Raw genomic sequence first — 25,519 nt, 5'->3', positions numbered from 1 at the left:
ATAATTTATACACTTGGTTCTGATCTGAACTTGGCTCACTCATTTAAAAGGTAGAATATAAAGTAAAAATTTTGCTGTAAAAAGTTCCAAAATTGTATTAAGAGATGGAATTCTATTTAATCAAAAAAGTATTTCTATTAGAAAAGGAATTCAAAGAAAGACCCATTTGAAATGGAGTCTTGGGCCAGATAACTTCTTTATAAACATTTATATTTAAAATTGTCAAGTTCAAAATTTAACCATTATGTTAGCAAAATCTTTAAAACTATGTAAGAGGAAAGACAGAAAAGTCACTCATAATGACCATTTGTAGTTAGAGAGATGTTTAAGGACCAGTAAAAGTGGAACATCTCTTTCATAGATATATCAAATAGGCAGGGACCTTACCTAAAATCATGTATTTTCTACATTTTGAAACATTTATGTTTGGTGTTTCTAATCTGTATGGTAGTCAAGCTATGTAATTTTATTATGATATAATATTATCTCAAGTAATAACTTATCAATTAACTTATGTTCTGCATATTAAAATATGTGCAACTTTAGAGATACAAAATGTATTACATACCTGTTGGAAAATTTGCCCTGCTTCTTTACAATACCCAAATATACTTGATAAAAACACTAAAATCATACAAGTTTTTATTAGATATGAATTCTAAAACAAAAAAGGATAAGACACATAGTTATGAGAGATATAAAACACTTTACCATTTCCATAATTTTCACTATTAAATTTATTTTTTCTTTTTTTGCTTAATTTCTATATACTGTCCACTTTGAGTTAAACAGAAAATTTAACTGACATCATACTCATATCATTCACTAGAGATGAACACACCCTCGTTTCAGAATGTCCTCATTAAGTGAAGTTCAAAAATTGCTAATTGAATTAGAATATGAATCTGTAGGCCAATATAAAATTGTTTATTGTGGCAAAATACATATAACAAAACTTACCATTTTAAAAGTGCTACATTTTAAATGTACATTTTAAAATATATAATTCAGTGGCATTAAGTATATTCAGTGTTATACCACCATCATCATTATCTAGTTCCATAACTTTTTCATCATCTTGGATGGAACCCACATGTCCATAAAGCATCTCTCCCCATTTTCCATGTCCCACAGTCCCTGGCAACTACAAATCTGCTTTCTTGTACACCTATTTTAAAGTTTTACACTTCAGTATTTAATCTAGCATGTAACACACGACAATTCCTTTTAAATTAGTTTACAAACTCATTAGTTGACCTGTTTGTTTATATTCCCTCTCCTTCCACAAAGGATTTTAGGAGAAATTAGTACCATATACAAATTCTTACAGGCTATTTATAATAAAGTCCTGATATGTCAGATTTATTATGGGTTTAGTAGTCTTAAGAAAAAATACATTTTTTATATTCCTTTATTTTAGAAAGTTAAAATTCGAAATTACCGTGGTATCTAGTATTTCTGAATGATCACTAGTTTCATTGATGATTCCAGTTGAGTTGAAAGCCATTCCTGGTTTTATATTGACAACGAGAATGGTCATAGGTATGAGACCAAGACAGTAAGATCCTAAATTCATCATATGAGCTCTAAATCCATAAGCCAACCTACAAAAGTATAAGCAAACCAGAATTGAGTCATTTCAAACAAAAATATTTACTTAAGATACCTGGGGAAAAAGTGGTTATAATTTCTTTCAGAAACCTTGTTGGTAAATTCACTGAAGCTTAGAATCAAGTAAATCTTCGAATTCACCTTTTTCATTTTCAGAGAAGGAATCTCAAGTTCTAAGCAAATTATGACTTAACAAATTAATGAAAGAGCCGGGATGTTAACCCATATAATCTGTCAGCAATATGAGTGCTCTTCCTAGAATACCCCTCCTTCTTCATTATCAACTAAATTTCAGGGTTCCGGATATTTCTACATGTTCTATATAATGATCCTTTCCATGCCCCAAATATTTCATTTAATGTTAAAGATAAATTTTAGGCTCTAAAGAGCTTCTTCCTGTCTTATATAATAATTCCCTCCCGCCCTCCAAATATTTTATTTAATGATAAAGATAATGCCAGCATTTTTTTTAACCTTAACTTCTTTTTATTTGGTCTTTTTCACTTTATTTTATTATTATTATGCTTTAAGTTCTAGGACATTTGCCTTATTTCTTCAAAGTAAAAACTTTAAAATAACAAAAGCCAAAACATTAAAATACCATTACAAGATAATTGTTTTGAAGACTTTGTAATAGATCCAGTAGGCACAGCATTAAACACGAAATACTACTCAATACCTACCATTTCATGAGTAAATATTCTTTACACACAGGATGATTGAGAAGCTCTATGCGGTTATTTTGTACCATTGCCTGAGAAATAAAAAAAAGTGTAATAGAAACATAACTACTGAGTATAAACTAATCTTTTCATTGTCTGGTTTTATAACTGCTTTGACATTGTAAAAGTAACATCTATTTTAGAACATTTGAAAAAATAAAAATTAGATCAAGATTTTAAAAAACACAGAGAGAACCATTTTGTACAGGTAAAATGGTTTGATTCAGTCTGTTTCTTTAGATTTCTGACTACTTGACCTAGCATAAGCTTTTTAATCTTATACAGGATTACAACAGGAAAGGACATTAAAGATAAATTAGCAAGAGTTATACCCTCATTCTGTCCTTGAAGAAATCCAGGCTTATCTTTCTAGAGGAATTTTATGCAGTAGAATATAAATACATAGTTGTTAAATTAATCTAGATCGTAAGTTTTCATTAGAGTTATTTGGGACTACTAGTATTTATTTAAAAAATCAGTTTTTAATTATTCAAGAAATACATAAATAGAGGGACTGATGCCAACAAGGTAGCAAAATAGGAAGTCCCAGGCCCCCCATCCTCCATAGAGATATGGAATTGAAAACAATACATAGACGACTTTCTTCGTGAGCAATCCACAACTTAGTTAATGTGTTTCTGTACCCAAGGCGAGCATGTAGCCAAAAAGAACCATATCAAAGACAGTAGGAAAATGCATGGCCTTTACTTGCCATGGCTCCTCCCTCTGGCAAAGCACAGTGCCATTGGGAGAAAACTCCCAACTCCTGCCTTCTCCCTGGAAAGAGAAAGAAAAGAGTGGAACATATCCACTGACTTCTGACTTCTAAGGGGCTGCCCAAGGGAATGATTTTTATCTTGCCTGAATCTAAGCTCTGACACAAATGGGTGCCAGGAGGGGATCACTGATAACAAAGTAAATCACTGGGTCTTAGTCTAGCACCAGAGAAGATACAGTGTCAACAGACAGATCCTAGGCAGTGTCCCAGTATCACGACTTGCTACAGCACCAGAGATACAGGGAAAAAGAGACAAAAAGTCTACCACATACTGAAAACAATTAACAAAATGGCAATAGTAAGTCCTTTCCTGTCAATAATTATTTTAAAGGCAAACTGGTTAAACTCTCCTATTAAAATACAAAGGTTGATTGAATGGATAGAACACAGGATTCAACTATATGCTCTCTACAAGAGACTCACTTTAGATAGAAGAACACAGGCTGAAAGTGAATGGATGGAAAAAGATATTCCATGCAAATGAGAACCTGAAGTGAAAAGAAACAGCCATATTTACATCAGACAAAATAGACTTTAAGACAAAAACTGTGACAAGAAACAAAGAAGGACAATATATAATGATAACAAGGTCAACTCACCAGGAAGATACAACAATTATAAATATATACCCACCTCACATTAGAGCTCCCAAAAATATGGAGCAAACTTAGAACTGAAGGGAGAAATAAACAGCAACACAATAATGGTAGGCGACTTCACTATCTGACTTTCAGTTATGGATAGAACAACAAGACAGAAGTTCAATAAGGAAACAGAAGACGTGAACCACAGCATAGATCACTTTACCTAACAGACATAGAACAGTTCACCCTATGACACAACAGAAGAATAGACATTCTTCTCAAGCACACATAGAACATTCTCTAAGATAGACCACATATTAGGCCACTAAGTATTAAAACATTTCAAAAGATTGAAGTCACATGAAATATCTTCCTCACTACAGTGGAATAAAACTAGAAATCAAAAGTAGAATGAAAATAGGAAAATCAAAAAACCTGTGGAAGCTTAACAACTCACTCTTAAACAGCAAATAGGTCAAAGAAAAAATAAAACAGAAATTTAAAGTATATCTGGAGACGAATGAAATGAAAACATAATATACCAAAATGCATGGGGTACAACTAAAGCAATACTAAGAGGGAAGTTTATAATGGTAAATACCTAAGTTAGAAAAGAAAGATTTTAAATCCATAATTTAACTTAAAACTCAAGGAAATAACAAACTAAAGCTAAGATTAGCAACATGAAGGAAATAATGATGATTAGAGCAGAGAGATAAATGAAATAGAGAATGGAGAAACAATGGAAAAAATCAATGAAACCAAAAGTTGGTTTTTTGAAAAGATAAAATTAACAAAATTTTACTAGACTAAGGAAAAAGGAGAGATGATTTATTGACTATGACACCAACAGGACAGGCAACTAAAGCAAAAACAGACAAACAGGACTACATAAAGTTCAAAATTTCTTCAAGTCAAAGGAAGCAATGACCAAAGTGAAAAGGCAACCTATGGAATGGGAATAAATATTTGTGAATCATATATCTTATAAGGAGTTAATATCCAGAATATTTGAGGAACTCCTACAACTCAACAAGACAATTGACAAATGGGCCAAGGCTGTGAATAGGCATTTCTCCAAAGAAGATACATGAATAGTCAATAAGCACTATTGCTTATGCCTATTGAATGAGAAGATGCTCAACGTCATTCATTATTAGGGAAATGCAGTTCAAAACCACAATGAGATACCGCTTCACATCCGTTAGTTTGGCCAATATCAAAAGAACAAAAAATAACAAGTATTGGTGAGCATGCTGAGAAACTGGAATCCTTGTGCACTATTGGTGGGAATGTAAAATGGAACAGTCATTATGGAAAACAGTATTGGGGTTCCTCAAGAAATTTAAAATAGAATCACTACAGGATCCAGCAAGCCTCCTTCTAAATGTGTATATGAAGAGTTTAAAGCAGGATCTCGAAGAGATATTTGTATACCCATGATTGCTATAGCATTATTCACAATAGCCAAAAAGGGAAAGCAACCCAATGTCTTCAACAGACAAACAGATAAGGAAAACATGGTATATACATACAATGGAATATTATTCAGCCTTCAAAAGAAGGAAGTCTTGTCACATGCTCTAACATGGATGAACCTTGAGGAGATTATAGTAATTGAAATAAGCCAGTCACAAAAGTACAAATACTGTAAGATTCCACTTTATATGAAGTACCTAAGGTGGAGAAAAATCACAGAAAAAAAAGTAGAAGGGTGGTTGCCAAGGGCAGGGGGAAAGATGAGGGAAGTTACTGTTTTATAAGTATAGAGTTTCAATTTTGCAACATGAAATAATTTTAGACATCTCTTGAGTAACAATGTGAAAATACTTAACACTACTGAACTATGCACTTAAAAAGAGTTAAGACAGTAAATTTAACTTTATGCTTTTTACCACAAGTAAAAAAGAAAAGAAATACCCAGACAAATTCTCCTTTAAAATACTGGAACATTGGGATAAGGTCATAGTTCTCACCACACCTAAGCCTCAATTCTAGGCAGGACTCCATTTCCTCAATAGTATCATCATTGCTAACTTGTACATCCTTCCAAATCCTTTTCTGTATTTCTACACAGAAACACCCATATTCGAAAACTCACATGTAGTTATAGAAAAAAAGGATAATTATTTTGTATTTATGTTTTTAGTCAAATTATGTCTTCAATTTGCTTATTTATTCAACACAGCCTAGAAACATATCAATGTTATCTAAAGATGCATCAAGAACATTGTTTTTAAATATTGCTTAATATTTCATTATTTGGATATAGTAGTTTATTGAGACCTTCCCTTATTTATAAATATTATTATTGTTTCACATTTTATAATTAAAAATGACACAGCCAGAATGGTCTTCTTAGCCCTTGGGGAAGGTTTTATTTTAATCTGATGAGTTATAGATTTCACTTCTAGAAAATTCCCAGACGTTATCCTTTCAGTTTTCTCCCTATCTTTCTATCTCTTTTTAAAAATGTCCATCTTTCTGAAATAACTTTTAGATAGAAGTTAGAATTTCTATTTTTAGCTTCTTTGTATTAACTTTGATTTGATTGTACTTTCCAAAATTATTCTACCAAACAACTTCTAGGTTTTTGCACTAAACACCCACTGACATTTTGAAAAACCGTATACTATAATTTTCATCAGTACTATATTAGATTTTTTCAATTTTAGTGTTCATAAAAATCTTTTCAGAAGCTTATTTAAAATTTTGATTATTAGGCAACCCACAAGCATTTTGCGTTAGTAGGTCTAAGATGGGCCTTAGGAACCTTCATTTTAACAAGAACCACAATAATTCTGATTCAAGCAACCAGAGATTCCAGTTTAAAAACTACTACTGTGACACCAACAATGGAATATTTCCAGGTTCACCATTTTTCTTTTCTATTTATTTTTACCCCAACCATTTGAAAAGTAATTGAGATATATGTATCTACAATATTCTGGGGGGAATAAAAGAACCCCTTGCAAATATTCATTATCAATTGGATGCCCAGTGGAGCCCGTAAAGCTATATATCTAGCTATTCTTGGGAAAAAAAAAAAAAAAACTGGCAGGATCTAACTATTATTTTTGAGACCTCATCTAAGCTTCCACGTAGATTTGACTTTTTTTCCATTTAAAATTAATAGTTTCTTCAAGCTAAAATAAAAAAATATGGAAAAATATTTGTGAGAGTAATTCAAAATGTTACTATTAATATTTTTAAAACACCATACTAGAAACACACACAGATATTTGTTTTCAATGTGCTTTCATTAAAACAATCCTCTTATGTTTTTGAAATCTTGTAACTGCTTCTAAACTAATAACAAATACAGCAAACCTACCCCTTGAGGCATGCAAGTACATTGTAAGTTTAAATATCACTCAAATAAAGTGTACATAAGACTTAAAGTATCCAATGCATTTGTAGCTATGTTAATGGATTTTCCACAGTAGCTCTATTCTTGCATGCACCATTAATGAAAATAGCCTCTCACTGGCTCCAGTTTGTCTTAATCTCAGTATCTGATTTTTATGTTCTCTATTTGGTCCATCTATACTTTCAAATTTTCTGTGCACAGTAATTTCCCATCAGGCCAGTTACCTTCCTAAAGAGCCCCAGTCAGCTCACTTAGAACTAAAGCAAGTTTTCCTAAGCTATTAAGGCATATTGTAGAATCAATTGGGTGCTCGTTTGATACCTAGTACATTGCATTTATCTAAGTGAACCTATTTGTTTAAATTACACTTTGCCCATTGTTATATATTGTCTATTTCTTTTTAGATGCTACATAGATCTTATTTCTTCCTATTCTTATTCTGATAATGGAGACAAAAATAGATACATTCTTTTCTGTTAGAAGTATTGCCTATTTTTAAAATTATAATAAAAAAACATATGCAACAAATTTTCTAAGTAAAACTGTAATGTAGTTACTTTTAGATCACTGGGCTATCGATTATGAACTATACTAATAGCCAAACGTATCATACTCAAGGAGAGCTAAAGTGCTTACAGCCATGGTGAGTCAGTTGCCATCACCAGTGTTAAGGGCATAAAATCCCCACGAGTCTGCATTCTCCACACTCCAAGTGCTCAGTAAGCCTTGTAGGTTTAACTTTGGGTGACGGCTGCTACCATGGTCTGTACCAAAGTCTTCAGTACAGGGAAATGAACTCATTGAAGGTGAATAAAAATTCGTCATTGGCCTAGAGCAGTGTTGTCTAATAGAACTTCCTGCAATGACGAAAATGTCTTCTACCCGTGCAGTGCAATATGAGAGCTGCAAGCCAAATCGGCTACTGAGCATTTAAAATGTGGCTAGTGTGACTGAAAAATAATTTTTAACTTTATTTAATTTAAACTAGTTTTTAAGTTAGGAAGCCTCATGTGACTAGTGGTTCCCATATTAGATAGCCCAAATCTAGACCAAAATTTGCAACTCCAGTCCTCAAATATGTTTTGTTTTACATGCACACAATTTTAATTTGTTGCCAATATTGACACAATTGTGGGCTGCTATTGCCACATGACAATGATTTGTTGAAACTAGCAGCCACTGTCCTTTTAACCAGAAGCCTAAGTTACTTGTCTGTTACTGTTTTCTCTGTAGTTATTTCAGTTTGAGACCTTTGATTTAGACTAAAAGGGATCAAATGCATTATTTTCATTGCTTCATTGTCTAGAAACATAAAAGCATCTTTTTAAATAATAGCTACTTTTTAAAGAGTTTCTTGGGAAATTTAAGTCCATGCTGTGTCTTAAAAGCCTGCTTCCAACTAGGTTCATTCATCTGGACTCTAAGATCTAATAACCTCCAAATGGTCAGAGTTTACCTTGGAGCCCAGTGGCTAGCTGAACTTAGAAGCTGTGGCTGTGAAATATCACCCCTTGCATTTTCCTGCGGTTTACACTGGAGAAAACTCTTGAATGTGTAGGTGGATAGAGGTGGCAAGCAAGTGCTACCTGTGTTGTCCATGGTTTATTTGATTCTGGATTGGAGCAGGTCTTATGTGACCATTAGAAATGAAGTGTAGAACTTTATAGCAATTGAAAAAAAGGATTGCTTTATTAAAAAATAAAGGTTTGAGTCACATGGCAGACATAGACATAGAACTATAAAACTGGAATTCTCTCCATCCAACAAGTATTAAAACATTTTAGATTATTGTATCAAAACATTTTAGAACCCAACTAGAAACCATTTAGATAATGAAAACATTGAACTTACATTGAGGGCTGTAAGAGGTTCATATATAACATCCTGCGTAGGCGATTTTTTGGCGAATTCTAATGGACATTGAAGATATTTGAAATTATACTCGATCTGTAGAACACAGATTTTTTTTTAAAAAAGTACAGTTAGTCAAGTATAGAATCCCCAGAATAATTCTTGAAAAAATAAAATACACAAGTTTACAATTCTGCTGAAAATTAAGTGATTTGAACAAAGTTGAGTTATTTCAAGTGGAGAAAACAGATTAAGTTATTGCATATTAATTCTAAAAATAAATATCCTGGAAGGCTGTTATTCAATTGCTTTATACCTCATAGGCATGGAAAGAGAGGAGTTCTCAAAAGGTCATTTAGATCTTTTAGATCTTCATTATTAAGGCACAACTACTTACGAAAATATAAAGACTAGAAACAACACTAAGTGATGCTCTTAGAAACTATTAAAATATTAGGGGAAAACTGAGAATGTAAGGGAAAAGTCTCTCACAAGTAGGTAATACAATAATATGACAAATTAGATCAATACCATCTACAGTAGATTACAGATCAATAGTAACAATATTTTTAATATTTTTCAAAGAATTATAACAAAATAAATTTCAGATAATGATGATAAAATAAACTTACATAGTAGTCTCGGCAGGACTTGTCTTCTGTGGAATGCAACATGCAGAAATCTAAAAGTACCTTTGAAAGAGAAAAACCAGCTAAGATATTGGGGCAGTACACTACATATTAGGAAAGATTTTATCCTATTTCTAAAATAATACACAAGACATTTCATTTCCTTTCCTTGGTTTCTTGCATCTCAAGAATAAATTATAATCTATGTCATTCAGGAACAAAGTTTAAAATACAAAATGTTACAAATACGTCTGCATGCCTCAGAAATACCAGTGATTCAGAAAAATACCATGTGCTTGAGAATAAAAGTGCATGTACTAAAACCTGGGTAAGAGATATTCCGCTAGTTGTGCCTAAGATCTGATGTCTTTCTGGGCTTTCAGAGGATATACAGATTACAGGTTGAGCAACCCTAATCTGAAAACGTGAAAATCTAAATGCTCCAAAATGTTTTGAGCACCCACATATTCCCATAAGTAGAAAATTCCACACGTGAGCACTTAATACAAACTTTGCTTCATGCACAAAATTACTAAAAATATTATATAAAATTACCTTCAGGCTATGCTTTTAAGGAGTGTATGAAACACAAATAAGTTTTGTATCTGCACTTGGATCCTGTCTTTATGATTCCTCATTATATATAGGCAAATATTCTGAAATCCAAATCATTTCTGGTCCCAGGAAGTTGGGATAAAGGACAGTCAATCTGATTCCTTTGCTGAGTACCTTACTGTGACACCTTATTGTCCCTAATCAAGATTTTTCATCCCAGCAATGGAGTCTTTCTATGGTTTAGGTCCCATCTTCTGAACTGCCCCAGTCTGGAGTAATGTGTTTGCTTCTATACCTCATGTGCCAAGCAACATGGACAGAGTATGTGTTTAGAGGGGGTGGAAAGGATGGTGGGGGATAGATGTTATAAGGAGAAATAGATGAAGACTCTCTAGATACTTAACTCAGGGAAGGAACACTTATTGGGTCATTAGAGCCACCCCCACGGTGTGTGGGAACAATTGTTTTTGTGGGGCTGCATAAACAATTTGAGACACCCCAAATCTAGTGGTCCAAATTTATGGTCCTGAGAAAGAAATACCACCTAGCCAGGCTGCCCTCTTGGAACCAGGACTAGACACAATACCCCATATGGCCCCATCAATGCATCTAGGACCTCCTGGGGCATCTGGTGCACCTGTAGAACTTGAGGGTAGAGGGCCAGACTATATCCAGAAGGGAAGAAACAGCCCTGGCTGGTCTCAGGTACTGAAGGGACTAAGAAAATTACAAGGAAGGCTCTGTTGGTGACTGGATAGCAGCACTGGAGGTCACAACAACCATCATGAAAAATAAAGACAAGACTAGCCAGTAGTGCTGTGCAAGGCAGAAACAGGCAGGTCTGGTTGTTATCGTTTGAAAATTGTGTAATAATAAATGTGTGCAAAATAAAGGATGGGCTGTCTTGGGTGGGGGCTGGGGAGATTTAAAGAGCAACTTTTCAGAAACGTTGTACAAGTATTTCAAATGCATTATGTCCGGGTAAATTAAGACATTTAAGTTCATTTATTTTGCTGAAAAGTAGTCACAATACAAAAGTAATAAAGTCATTATAGAAAATTACCTAGAAAATATAGTAGCATAAAGAAGAAATTAAAAACTAATCCTAATCCTATAACAGATAATTCTTATTAACATTTTGGTATAATTTCGACTGCTTACTATGTTTCCACATGTGAATATTTCAACACTGTTTTACAATTATAAATAATGTTGCAGGAAACATTCTGTAAAAATCTATATCTCTGATGATTCATTAAGACAGATTTCAACAACTGTAACTACAGAATAAGAAAGTTCGAGATTGAGTATTTATGCGTCCTTTGATGAGATGTAGGCACCTAAAAAGTTAATCTGTATGCCATTTCTGTACTGGACTGGCTCCAATTTTCATTAGGCATCATAAAAAACCGCCCAAAATATTTAGTGCACAGGAAGTCCTTGTTCAATAAATAAAAAACTATAAGTGCTAGTAGTACTAATAACCGCATAAGCAGTACAAAAATAGTAGAAGGTATATTATGTACAAACCATTATCCTTAGTACTTTATATATTTTACCCCCACTTTTGTAATCACTTTGTAAGATGAGTGTTAGCATCATTTATTTCAGAAATAGAGAAAACAGAAAATAATGCTCAGAGAGGTGAAATGACTTGCCTAAAACAACACAGCAAAAGGCAGCCCCAGGATTAAATCCCAGGACCTCCAGAAGGTTCCAAATCTGGCCTTCTATTCCCTGTGTCACTATATCTTACTGCCTCCTCCAGCATTTGGATATATTTTTCCTTTGCATGACATCTGAAGTCATTCTGCCTTTCTTGGTTATTCTATGTCTGTCCCAACGCTCAAATCCCAACTTTCCCAGATTGCTTATTTGCATCCTTTAATACTCATCTGCTCAACAATTTGTGCATGTTTGTCTTGTCTGGGGTGTCTGGTCATATGCTAGTGTATATTTAATGTAGCAGACGGAGTCACATGTTTAAAAACTCACAGAGGCCAGGCAAGTAATGGAAATGAAAGAATCATGCCAGGCATAAGAGCTTTTATCCATTGTTCCTGAGATGTTGGCTATCCTTGGGCAAGCTTTTATCTTCACAGTTTGGATAAAGTCATAATTCAATAGTTCTTTACTATAAGGAAAGCAATTGCATAAGAATGACAATATGTGACAACTAGGCACTGGAGCCCAATATACAAAAGGGAGAGGTGGGGCATTTTATTTTATTTTTTTATTATACTTCAAGTTCTAGGGTACATGTGCATAACGTGCAGGTTTTTTACATGTATACATGAGCCATGTTGGTTTGCTGCACCCATTAACTCGTCATTTACATTAGGTATTTCTCCTAATGCTATCACTCTCCCCTCCCCCCACCCCACGACAGGCCCCGGTGTGTGATTTTCCCCTCCCTGTGTCCAAGTGTTCTCATTGTTCAATTCCCACCTATGAGTGAGAACATGCGGTGTTTGGTTTTCTGTCCTTGTGACAGTTTGCTCAGAATGATGGTTTCCAGCTTCATCCATGTTTTTAAATAGGAGAGTGATTGTCCCATCCACGGGAAGCAGCTGGTGCTCAGCCCAGCAATTCCTGCCTTGTGAGAAGGCAGGCCCAGGTACAAGATCTCATTCTTATGAGAAGCTAGATATTTAGAGGAAAATATAACTAGAGGAAACCAGATACCTTAAGGAAAGCATCCTGGTTTCAAACATTAGCAATTCATGCACATTTGAAACAACAATAGCATGCATGCCAAGCGAAACATATACAAAAGCTTTATCAGCCAACAAACAGCAGTTTGTAGTCTCTGTTATAGGTGTAGATTATTTAAATAAAAATATTTTACCATATTATTCTCTATTACATGTAATAACTAATAGGATTCTTTAATCCAAGAAGGCCTTCCTTAAATAGTTATTGTCTCATTTCCCTTACAGCCTATGGAAAGTGAGAAGTTTTGTTTAAAGCTGGAAATTATTATTATTAGGTTGTGATTACAACGATAAATCCTCAGATCATATATATCAAGCATAAACCCAGGAAGAATTTTGTTTTAGAGAGTTTACCTTCATGCATTCAGGCAGGTATTCTATCATTTCTGTAATTGGACATTTATTGCCTGGAGAATTATGACTAAAAACCTTAAGACATTCATCCCATCTGTAAAAAATAAATAAGTAAGATAAACACAGGTCTTCATCCTTCTGTTGTGTACAACAGCTGAAACTCAAGATTAACTTTAGGGGAAACCTAAACTTAAGCGTATTCATGAAAGGCAATGCTCACCCTTGGTTCCAATGGAACCAACACGTAAAGCAAGATCAACTCAGTAATAGGATCCTTGTCCATTAATGGACATTAGGAATGTGGGCAAAATTCAGCATGGCTGTTATAATCATTGTTCTGTCTCTTTATCTAAATGCCATTCAAAGAAGCTGGGACTATATCTTCTTTTTCTCCTGAAGTTATGAAATGGTCAGTACTTACAGAGCTGACCACGTTGGGTAGAGATTCCACATTCACATACCTACACCATCAGTGTAGTACTGGTCCCATATTTAATAACTAATACATGTGTACATCCTGTATTGAGTTAAGCTACAAATTAACACGTGTAAAGTGCATTGATAAGCATAGCCTCTGCCAGAACATTCCAGATTTTGCCCATTTTCTTCATCACCATCCAACTGAACAGGGTAAGATGGTGCTTACCATACCAAGGAGGAACTAAATCTATGGCAGGAGGCAAAGAATAGCCCATTTATCTCCAAGATCTTATCCAATTTTCTGTTAAACTCTATCAATAAAACCCATCTAGTATATCTACATTATCAAAAGAAAAGTTTGGATTGAACACTTTCATTAAAAGTGCTTTAAAGGGATGATTAGTAGATTTTTTGGAGTGCCCATGCTCAAAAACACAGGCTTGATGTGCCTTGAATATGAGATTGTTCGCTCTGTGTCCACTACTAGGTGGCACTGGGCCCTTGTGCATATTTATTTGTGATTATTATAGAAAGTGATATTATAAAGATATTATGAGAAATGAGACTAACTATCCTCGGACTTCATCACTAAAATTCCTTGGAGTATGGTTTAGAAACCCACCAACACCTGAACCCCTGGAGTCTCACAAGAGTGATGTGAAGCTTGGTTTTATGTGCCCACATTTTATTTTTTAAGAAATATAAACTGAAGATCAGAGAGGTTAAACAATGTGCCTGTTGTCATCCAAAAAAATTCATTTATAAATTTAGGTAGACATTTAGAAATAACTAAAGGAGTATAATTGGATTGTTTATAACACAAAGGATAAATACTTGAGCAGATAGATACCATTCCCCATGATGTGATTATCATGCATTGCATAGCTTTATCAAAGCATCTCATGTATCTGATACATAAACACACCTACTATTTACCCACACAAATTAAAAATAAAAAGGGCCAGGCACAGTGGCTCATGTCTGTAATGCCAGCACTTTGGGAGGCCGAGATGGGCGAATCACTCGAGCCCAGGAGTTCGAGACCAGCCTGGCTAACATGGTGAAACCACGTCTCAATAAAAAATACAAAAATTAGCTGGGCATGGTGGCTCATGCCTATAGTCCCAGCTACTCAGGAGGCTGAGGCATGAGAATTGCTGAAGCCCGGGAGGCGGAGTTTGCAGTGAGCAGAGATCACGCCACTGCACTCCAGCCTGCACCACAGAGCTAGACCTTTTCTAAAAATAAATAAATAAACAAACAAACAAATAAATAACTTTTAAAAAATTGATGTAAACAACTGATATTTTAAATTTTGATTAATGGGTGAAACTCATTTCTTTTCTCTTATTTTCTCTCAGACTTTAAATCATCCCAACACCAGAGAACACTACATGACAGTGGACAGGAAGACAGTGTACCTTTTGCTCCTGATGATCGTAAGAACCACCTCCTTCCTCTTGTTGTGAAGTGCAAGGTGCAAAAAGGAGGCCTGCTGCTTGTTCAGGACTATGTCAGCATTGTGGCTCAGAAGAAGTGCAACGGCTTTGGCGTGCCCTTCCCTTGCAGCAAAGTGAAGTGCAGTGTTCTTTTGAAGAGAAACAGACACAGAAAATGTGGTGACAGTGTCTAATCCGTCTTATTTCACTGCTTAACTGCTTAAAAGACATTAGTGACACTAACTATTTAATACCAAATACATAGCATTTAAAACTGGTGTTCAGAATCAAGCTTCAGAATAATGAGTTTATAGCTCAAGCATGGTGTGTGTGCATGTGTGGGAAGTGGATCTGTGTGTGTGTGTGTGTGTGTGTGATAGAGAGAGAGAGACAGAGAGAGAAAGTGAATTCCAAGTCATTTGTTTCGTGTTGCTTTTGCAATGGGATGATTCCACAAGGACAAAGGACAAGCTTTTAGGGTAAAGATGTTGGGTTGAACACAGAAGAAAATCCTCCTGAGATTAATCATTTGTGGAACAGTGGCTTACAGATTTGGGGCTTCACAAGCTTGTAAATGTTTTTTAAAATCAGTGACTGTTGTAAGTTTGCCCATTTTTAGTTTCCCCACATAAAGACTTTTTTTTTTTTTTTTTGAAAAAGGCAACAACAATCTTCTATCCCCATCATTTTATGAACGAATGCACATTTCAAAAGTTACTCTTCCCAAAACAAGGAAAGACATAATAGCACAATAAAGGGCAGTATTTCAAATCAATACACTTCAAAATAACACTTATCTTAATGAAAACTCACCCCTGCCTTCATTTCTCTGGACCTACCAGGGAGTAAATGTTTTACCATCAAATTTCAATGGCCTGTGGACCTTGCCGCTCTGTGAGACTGGAGGTTTCCCCAACATTCACCCACCCCTTGGTATTCTCCCATTTCTGTTGCCTTTTGATTCATACTTCGCCTCAAGAATCCACTTGCTAAACACCCAACAGAAGGCTGGGAATAGGGCAAGGAAGGTAAAAGGTGTCTAGGAGAGTTTTCTGGCAATGTTGGAAGTTTCTGCTATATCGAGATTTTGGGTAAGCATGAGGCCCACAGTACATACCCCGTCTTCATCCAGGCGATCTGTGCACTTCAAATTAGTATCAAGAATGACCTTCATGGTCTGAGTGTACCCGCCCATGGACGCATGATGCAAAGCCGTCCAGCCATTGTGGTCACTGGTAAAGGGTTAAGACAAGATGTGTGCATACACTTAACAGATGAAATGCGGGATGGGATGCCACTTGGCTTATTCTAGGTAAATCTGATGACAACAAAAAGCATAACTGAGATCTGGCAACTAAATATTTATAAAACATTTATAATAAATGAATTAATTCCAAGCTCAATGATCTTAAATGACCTATTTCTAATGTGATTCACACATGTTTTTTATTTAGTGGTTTAAAATATGAAAGTATATAAACACATTACCAAACACTTTTGGGTAGGAGAAGTATGCTTAGCATGTCTGTGTCATACATAATTTTTTTAAAGCTATAATGAACTGATACACATCGATTTAAATCTTGTTTTCTTCTTTCAATGAACATTATATTAAAATTTTTTTATGAAGTAATGTTAGTCTTTGTGGTAATACTACTAATAATATACTAATAATATACTAATAATATAGTACATGGCTATAAGATACTTAGTGTCAGTTATTATTCTAAGAGTTTAAATCTGAAAAACTTCCCTCTTGTGCTCTGAAAGATGCTTACTCAATTGCTTTGAAAAATGTTTATCCGTTTCCACAGAAATTCAAGATGGAAATACAATGAAGCCTTGTCATATTATTCTCATATTATTACCTTTTTTCAAACTGGACAGAAAATAATTCCTGACACTATTTAATTTCAGTGCTAGTGAGCAGATGTTTTAGGGTGCAAGAGCCATGTTGCTATTTCAGTTATGATGTAATTAAGCAACAACTGTCTGGCCTGGGTCTACTTGGGTCCCCTTTGCAGGTCAGTTGCTTGGTGTTTCTTTGTAAACCAGAAGAAACTGAGCAAAACATTCATTCTTGTAGCTGTAGCACCAATTTGCTGGCATCAATATTATGGTAAGGAAATGTGTTTTTGAACATTAGCCTAATAAGCTCTTTGCTACTGCTATGGTAAGATATCAAATGAAAAACCTCTGTAAAATGTTTCCAGGTTTTTTTTTCTTATCATGATATCATTTAATTATGCCACATATTTTATTATACTTACATATTTTAACTTTGTTTTGTTTCTTGTGCTTGAATTCATTTAAGTATAATCAAATTCAGAAATTTTTACTGTCTCCTGTCGTCACTTAAAGGGAGCTTTTTATGTCTACCATTCATCAGATTGAATGAAAAGTAGAGTATTTGAACTTGTATGTTTTGTGTGTGGGTGTACATGCACACACACACACACATCCACGGTTTTGTATCTATATAGGAATATGGCAGCATGATGACATAAAATATGAGAGACTATATTTCAAAGAAAGGTTCTGAGAAAGACTGCACAAAGCCACTTATTCTGTGACTTCGAACAAGGTTCTTCAACGCTATAAACTTCAAAGTCTTCGTCAGTTGGAAATAATACTGACTTTCCTTTCATATTTTTAGAAGTTACATGTGTTTTGATGATAAAATAAAATGGATAAAAGTACTTAGTGAGATATAAAGTTAGACCACATAATTAAAAATATAATGAAAAGATAGCCTGAAAATGGCTAATTAAAGAAACTATATAAACTCCAGTCATATATCCTCACCTGAGAAACAATGCACCTTTTTTCAGAAGAAGCTGAACTACTTTATCATGTCCATTCTTTGCTGCCAGATGGAGAGGAGTCATTCCATGAAGGTCCCCTTCATTCAGAAGCCTCGTATCACTTATGTCTTGTAGGAGCCTCTGACAGGTATTGATACGCCCATAACTTGAAAAAAATTAGGTTTCATATTTTCAAGGCAAATATTAAACAGAAAGAAGACATGTTCATACATTGCTAGACTGACCCTTACCTGGCTGCAAAATGCAGAGGTGATTTCTTATCTTTGCTTTTGGAATGAATGGACACATTAAAGCCAAGTAGGTTATTTACAGAACCAGGGCCCCCCTGTCTACATGCATAATGTAGAGGAGTACAACCATCGTTGTCTTCATCCATTACCAGCTGTTTGATCTGTTGCATCTATAGGAAAAAATTAATATCATACAAATCAATCTGCTATTATGCTAAAATGATGGTTTTCAAACTATTCTGTAGGAAAATATTTTCCAACAAGGGTCAATATGTATTCCTTAGGGCCACAATTATAAATAACCTAAAGGATTTGAGAGTAAAATAAATATGAGGTTGAATGCTCTGTCTTCATGTAATGTACATTGCCATATTAGTGTACATTACCATATTAAGGGATCTGAGAGATTATGCCAATAGGAAAATGTACTTAACATTTTTAACTCAGCATCTTTCAAATATATTTGATCACGGCCCTTCCCTCTGCCCCTCCTCTTATTTCCTCCCACCCCCAAATACACCCAACAGCTTCATGTTAATATGTTCTGTTAGGTAAAATGGATGGGATGTTAACATTAGGTTTACTTTATGTTTTATATGTATAGTAAATTAAAAATGAATGATAAATGAGAAGCTTAAGCCTATCAATGAATATTCTGTTATTTTTTAAATGTTCAAATACATATATATTTTGATTATTAAAGAGAGTGGCAATATTGAAATCTATTGATGATAAAAATATGATGTATTTCACATACATGTGCTAGTCACTCAGTAAGTATTAGCTGGTGAATATAAATATAAAAATAATGCTTTCAACCTCTCCTCGGCAAGTCAAGTATGCTGAGTAATTTTTCTTAATTGATGGTGGAGTATTGATAATTCATTCTTATACTTGGCTTTTCCACTGATACGCAAATCATAATGGTCAAAGAATGAAGAAAATCTAATCAAAGATGTTATCTTTATCATAGATGATTGCATATGAAGTTTCTCTGTAAGTTAAAAAACTCAGTCTCACTACAATTAATTATCATTGTCATCATCATCATCACCACCACCACCATCATCATGTTGTAACTAAATAGTCAAATATGTCATCGTTATTTTAAAACATTTTTAAAATTCCAGAATGAGTTTGTATAATAACAAAATTTATAATAAACAAAATTAGCTTATTTTCTGTTGAACCCAACTCAGTTAATGGAAATCCATAGATATACATTACCTGCATAAATTCAGGTCGCAGATTTTTTAATCCATAAGGTTGCTGTACAGTTAAATGCAGAAAATTACGTCCAAAATTATCTTTTATGTCTACTTGGGCACCTAAAAAAAAACACTATGTAAATATAAATTCCATTCATTTATTTAAAGCATTGTTTATGTGAATTTTCAACTTAGCAAAAAAAATTTGACTTAAAATATTGTTGACCTTTAGTTTATGGGAAATTGTGTTTAGATGAGAAAACTAAACATATTTAAAATCAGGCTTACCTTACTCTGTGTGTGTGTGTGTGTCTGTGTGTGTAAGTGGGGTAGAAAATATGTGATGCATTACATAAATACATGAAGCCTTACCTTTTAAAGCATACAATATAAGTATGGACACAAGAGAGATCAAGAAAGAAGAAGATAGCAGAGAAGGACACCTCACTTCTTTGTTATCAGAGGCCCAGGTTAGAATCTAAAACAGGGAAAGTTATAGTACCTACACCACATAGGACTGATACATTGAAAGACAATTAAATGTTCAGCAAATGCCTGGGATATAACAATTGCTTTATAAATGTTCTCTACTATTGTTCTGAAATTATCTTTTTAAGTGTGCTCCCTTACTGGACAGAAAATTATTCTAGACATGAAAAGTGTTCTGTTTATCTTTGAATTCACAACACCTGGCCCAGGCCTGGCACACAATAGATGGTGGCACACAATGAATGTTCATCCAACCAAATTGATTGGTACTTTAAAAGACTTGGCTTGGTCCCTCTTGGTACCTTTAGAGAGTAGCAAATTTACAATATTCCAAGATGCCGAAGCAGTTGCTAATATAAGTGGAGAGCGTCCTTCAGAATCAATCTTATTAATATCTGCTCCCTAAAAATCAAACAAACCATTCAACAAAGAGCTTAGAAACAGATAAATCATCATGTATTGTAATCTCTAACTAATTGTAATTCATTGATATAGAGTGTCTATATTATGGCTAGCACTGAACCATATGACTAGTTATAGAATTATTTGAAAGTTTCCCATAGTTCATATGTTGTATCATCGGAAATCAAGAAATTCGTTTATAATTTCAACAAGAAATTATTCTCACATATTAGGCTTTTTACTGACACCTGGCAATAGCTCTTGTTACCACTTGAACCACAAAAATAATATCCTTTTACTTAGATCAATAGTTTAGTTTCCACTGCAAGAAATAATTTTTAAATGTCTATAATTTTAAAAGTCTCCCAAATTCATTACATATATGATTTAAGAAACATTTACAAAACACCATTCACTTTTTAAAAAAATCCTATTTTATCAGAAATAGATGAACTGAAATAATTGAATTGAACTCACTCAAATTCTAAAGTAAAATTTTAGCCAAACATTTATTTAAGAAAATTTATATTTAAAAATCACATTAAATATATATTTTAAATGAATAAGTCAATGTTAACCATTACATATTATAATATTTGATATGACAAGAAATCAAAGGCCTTTTAAAAATTCATGGAAATAATCCTGTATTTTATATAGGGTAATAAAAAATAGCTTAAAATCCAAACGTGAATATTTCTTTGTTCTTTTGGGGCCCAATGAATATAGATAACAATGGGGGCAGCATCCACTTGGCAAGCTCCATGGTCAGTGAGGCTCTGCCACAGTTCTCTTGCCTGGTGAAGAGATGGCAGCCTTTGCAGGAAACCATGTATGACTATGGTTTATGGTTTATGGCATATAATGCATAGTTTCTGGCATATAATGAGTCTCCCCAGGACTCTTCTGTGTAATTATCATAATTTCAATAGTTATGATTGACAACACACACATGTTCAATACTACAAATGGAAATCCGTCATTGCTGATATGGTGCAGCTTACATAAATTCACAATACATTCATCCGTATAAAGGGCTTATTAAAATTCAACTCAAAAGCTGACTGATTCCACTTCCCAGAGCGAAAAAGATCTCATGCTTCGTGCTTTCACTTGTAATAAATCTTTGACAATATTTTTCAACTCCTCGGTTTTTAAAGGTGGCATTGAGGCAGCTGGGGTAGGAGCTTCCCCCTGTGCTGCCTATCCCCCCTGCTGCCTATCCCCCCTGCTGCCCATCCCCCCTGCTGCCTGCCTATCCTGCTGCCTATCCTGCTGCCTATTCCCCCTGCTGCCCATTCTGCTGCCTGCCTATCCTGCTGCCTATCCCCTGCTGCCCATTCTGTTGCCTGCCTATCCTGCTGCCTGCCTATCCTGCTGCCTATCCCCCCTGCTGCCCATCCCCCCTGCTGCCCATCCCCCCTGCTGCCCATCCCCCCTGCTGCCCATCCCCCCTGCTGCCCATCCCCCCTGCTGCCCATCCCCCCTGCTGCCCATCCCCCCTGCTGCCCATCCCCCCTGCTGCCCATCCCCCCTGCTGCCTGCCTATCCTGCTGCCCATCCCCCCTGCTGCCCATCCCCCCTGCTGCCCATCCCCCCTGCTGCCCATCCCCCCTGCTGCCCATCCCCCCTGCTGCCCATCCCCCCTGCTGCCCATCCCCCCTGCTGCCCATCCCCCCTGCTGCCTGCCTATCCTGCTGCCCATCCCCCCTGCTGCCCATCCCCCCTGCTGCCCATCCCCCCTGCTGCCCATCCCCCCTGCTGCCCATCCCCCCTGCTGCCCATCCCCCCTGCTGCCCATCCCCCCTGCTGCCCATCCCCCCTGCTGCCCATCCCCCCTGCTGCCTGCCTATACTGCTGCCTATCCCGCTGCCTATCCCCACTGCTGCCCATTCTGCTGCCTGCCTATCCTGCTGCCTGCCTATCCTGCTGCCTATCCCCCCTGCTGCCTATTCACCTTAAAGCCACCAGGGCTGAAGAAGGGTCACCGCCCAAGCTCACACTCCCGGAAGTCCCTCTTACAGGCCATGGGAACAGCTTTCCTTGCAGTATACCTTGCAATGTACCTGCCAACTTCCTGCACTAAAAACACTGATATGGATATCCAAATTACGCTTTGACACTTCTAACTTTAATAGTTTGGCCATTACGTATTCATACGCAATATACTCTGCTTCCAAGTATGTCGATCATCCTTCTGTACACTGTTTTTGCTGATAAGCAAGAAATTAAAATTTGATTCATTTTTGAAAATCCATATTATGTAATTATATGATTTCTTCAATTATAAATAGTAATAAAAATAAACCAGTAAAAGGAATAGTTACCACTGAAATTAAATAGTCTGCTAGTTCATGGTGATCAAACAATGAAGCTCTGAAAAAACAGAATTATAAACATTATAATTAAAGTACTATTGATGTAAATACAAATGTATTTAATAAGGCTACTATATTCAGAAAGTGAATTTAACTAATCATAAAATAACATGATGGAATGTTAGAGAATTAGTAAGCTTTCAAAATTTATAATTTGATTCTGATTAGGGTAGCACTGTCAAAGTAATAATAATAGGAGAACACCAAATACATCACAATATTTTCTTCCTCATCCTGTAAAAAACCTATTTTATCTTGTAAAGTCACCATAAAGATGTTTGAAGTGAGTAGTAACATCTGTCCCAAGATAGAAAAGATAAGGAAATCACTGGTATTGCTATAATCATGGGGAATAGCAACAGCTACATGTAAGGTGTCCCTCAAATTCACTTGCAGGTTCAAAAGCCCCTCTTTGGGGGGCTTCTCTTTGGCAAAAGTTAAAAGGCAGTGTTAGCTTTTCTGAGTTTTATGAAGCCAAAAATAATTATGGAGAGAACTGAAAACATGTTGGTATCATCTCACAGGCAGTCATAAGCAACACCATAACAAATGTTAATACTAATGATTTAAAGCTTTGTGTTTGCTATCGCAAATCTCATTTCTTTGTTTCAAGGTTCTCTCAGCTATTTTTGGCCTTTTATACATAAATTTCAGAATCAGTTTGTTAATTTGATTCACAAGAGGTTGCATTATATTTAAAATATATTAATTATATTTAGTAATTATAAGGGAATAAATTCTAACATTAAGGCCCCATTTTCCTAAGATAATTTCTCATTATGCATATTAATATATTAAGGCTGTGTTCTAAAGATACATTTTAACAATAACCAAATCATTGGGTTTGCAAATTGGTGAAACATTGGAATCAAAGAGATTTTTTCTTTAATTACTGAGATTCATCTTAAAGATTTTGATATGTTCTAGGTTATAAATTGGCACTGGGATTTTGTGAGCTACCCACATGATTCTAATGTGCAACAGTTTGAGAATTTCTGGTCTAGAAGTTAGTCTATCTATTGAGTTTTCATTTTATTTCAATGGCTTTTTTAACTTCTTTTTTACTGAATCATTTTCATATCACCAATCCTGGATTCATATATGACAATCTGTTTTTCATAATCTTATGTTATCTTCATATATTTAGTTTTATGTAACTGATTATTCCTTCCTTTAAATTTTTGAAGGTCTCAAATATCTTTATTTTAAAATTCTTTTTGGATTGCCCTATTATTTCTATTTTCTTGGAAATAAATTGGTCTTTGGTCAACTTTGTAGTTTTTTATTAGTTTTATGCTATAAAATTTTAGGTTGCAAATTCATCCTAAGAGGGAGTTCCTTTCTATTCACACATATCCTATTGTGCCTGGTGGTTTGCTGTGTACATTTATGAGAAACAGATCTTATATTGGTAGCTATAGTTTCTTTTTTTTTTCTAAGAGATACTGTAGAATTCCAGGTCCAGTTGCCTATTGAAAACAAATTGGCAGCTCTGACTGTGTGTGCGTGTGTGTGTGTGCACGTGTGTGTGTAAGAGACCAAGAGAGTGAAGGCTCATCTCAGATACCTCTTTCACTCACATGGGTAGCATCTGATACTTGTCTTTCCAAAAGAATTGAATTTCCAGTCTACAAGTAAGCCTATGGCTTAATAAACTTTGCCTGATGTGCGTTTCTGTTAAACTTCAAATAAATCTGTTATTGTTTTTGGAAACTTGGTTATAATTTCCTAAAACTATATCTTTTGAAGCCATTTATCTATAATCATTGGTGAGCAGGAGGGATTAGCGTGGGGGTGACATATCCATATGTATCTGCTCCATTTTTATCACTAAAAATGGGGATAAAATAAATGTGAGAAATTGGAACAGATTAGAAATAGCTTGGAAGACTGTGTATGTAGACTTCTTTAGCACATAGAAAATTAATCTTGAGCCTATATCCACTGGACTTGAATCAGAATATGCCATAGGTGATTTTATTTTGTGAAATTTCTTTAACATTCTACTCCCATTCCCAAGGAACATACGCGATTCCAGTTGATCCACAGGGTCTTTGTTATCTTTGCCCTTTTCCTTTGAACCACAAAATCTTTGCTAGCATTAGTGCTAACTGCCCCTTGCAATGTCTAATTTCACTCATGAAGATGAAAAATCTGTATACAGAATGATAGGTAGGAAACTTGCCTGTGAAGCATGGTCTCATGACATCCATCGGTTGTGTTAACAATATCCACGCTACCAGAATAGGATGATATCATCAATTTAACAATCTCAGTGGCTCCCTGGGTGGCAGCAAAATGAATGGCTGTGCACCTTCCCTTCTGTAAAGGGTTTTAATGCTAGAATCAATGTTTAAATCTCAATGAAAGAATATAACTTATATTCAGCTGTGAGCTTTTTCTTCCCAAGTTCATAAAATCAAGGAATATCTATCAGGCTGATCACCATTAATCATCTGAAATGTGACAGATATTCCTTGACTTTATGGACCTGCAAAGAAAAGCATCCACAAACAAATTGTAGCTGACAATTGTGCGTCCTTCTAATATAACAACTCTTGGCATACACTTCCACCATTATTGTCTGGGTGCCATCCTTTTCCCCAGGGAACATGAGAACAATGTCCCATTCATTGCTGTAAGCATTCAGTGTATGAAGTGACTTCAGACCCCATACCACCATTGGCAGCTCTTCATTTCTATACTGAAGGGACAATATAGAAAAAGTTAAAAGGCAGTGTTAGCTTTTCTGAGTTTTTATGAAGTTTCCAGAAGCCACATGAGATTAATATCCAATCTTCTCTTCCTACAGAAAATACAGGCCTTTGTAGTATCTTGGAGGGGAGCTTGTTGCCACCCAAAACTCAGACATTGAAGGAAAAAGGGCCAGAACTCTCCACTTTTGGTCAGAGATGCCTGCCATAAGGTCAGATCCCAAACACAGTCAACACTTTCACATA

The 25,519-nt window shown here is 35.3% G+C and overlaps 1 protein-coding gene across 1 annotated transcript in view; it reads right to left on the bottom strand.

Moving 5' to 3' along the window:
- TRPA1 (transient receptor potential cation channel subfamily A member 1) overlaps window positions 1–25,519 on the bottom strand; it is a 55,278-nt gene that overhangs the window by 16,256 nt on the left and 13,503 nt on the right. The window contains exons 7-20 of the mRNA XM_003274774.4: window positions 24,745–24,881; window positions 22,509–22,557; window positions 20,082–20,181; window positions 19,310–19,410; window positions 18,083–18,252; window positions 17,833–17,997; window positions 16,145–16,259; window positions 15,010–15,176; window positions 13,169–13,262; window positions 9,549–9,608; window positions 8,917–9,012; window positions 2,295–2,365; window positions 1,442–1,604; window positions 569–658 (exon numbers count right to left, since the gene is read on the bottom strand). Coding sequence (XP_003274822.2) covers window positions 569–658; window positions 1,442–1,604; window positions 2,295–2,365; window positions 8,917–9,012; window positions 9,549–9,608; window positions 13,169–13,262; window positions 15,010–15,176; window positions 16,145–16,259; window positions 17,833–17,997; window positions 18,083–18,252; window positions 19,310–19,410; window positions 20,082–20,181; window positions 22,509–22,557; window positions 24,745–24,881 — 1,578 coding nt within the window. The remainder of the gene's footprint in view (window positions 1–568; window positions 659–1,441; window positions 1,605–2,294; window positions 2,366–8,916; window positions 9,013–9,548; window positions 9,609–13,168; window positions 13,263–15,009; window positions 15,177–16,144; window positions 16,260–17,832; window positions 17,998–18,082; window positions 18,253–19,309; window positions 19,411–20,081; window positions 20,182–22,508; window positions 22,558–24,744; window positions 24,882–25,519) is intronic.

This window comes from Nomascus leucogenys, chromosome 16 (assembly GCF_006542625.1).
Source record: "Nomascus leucogenys isolate Asia chromosome 16, Asia_NLE_v1, whole genome shotgun sequence".
In the NCBI taxonomy this organism is placed as follows: Eukaryota; Metazoa; Chordata; class Mammalia; order Primates; family Hylobatidae; genus Nomascus; species Nomascus leucogenys.
This window is presented reverse-complemented; position numbering and strand designations above follow the sequence as displayed.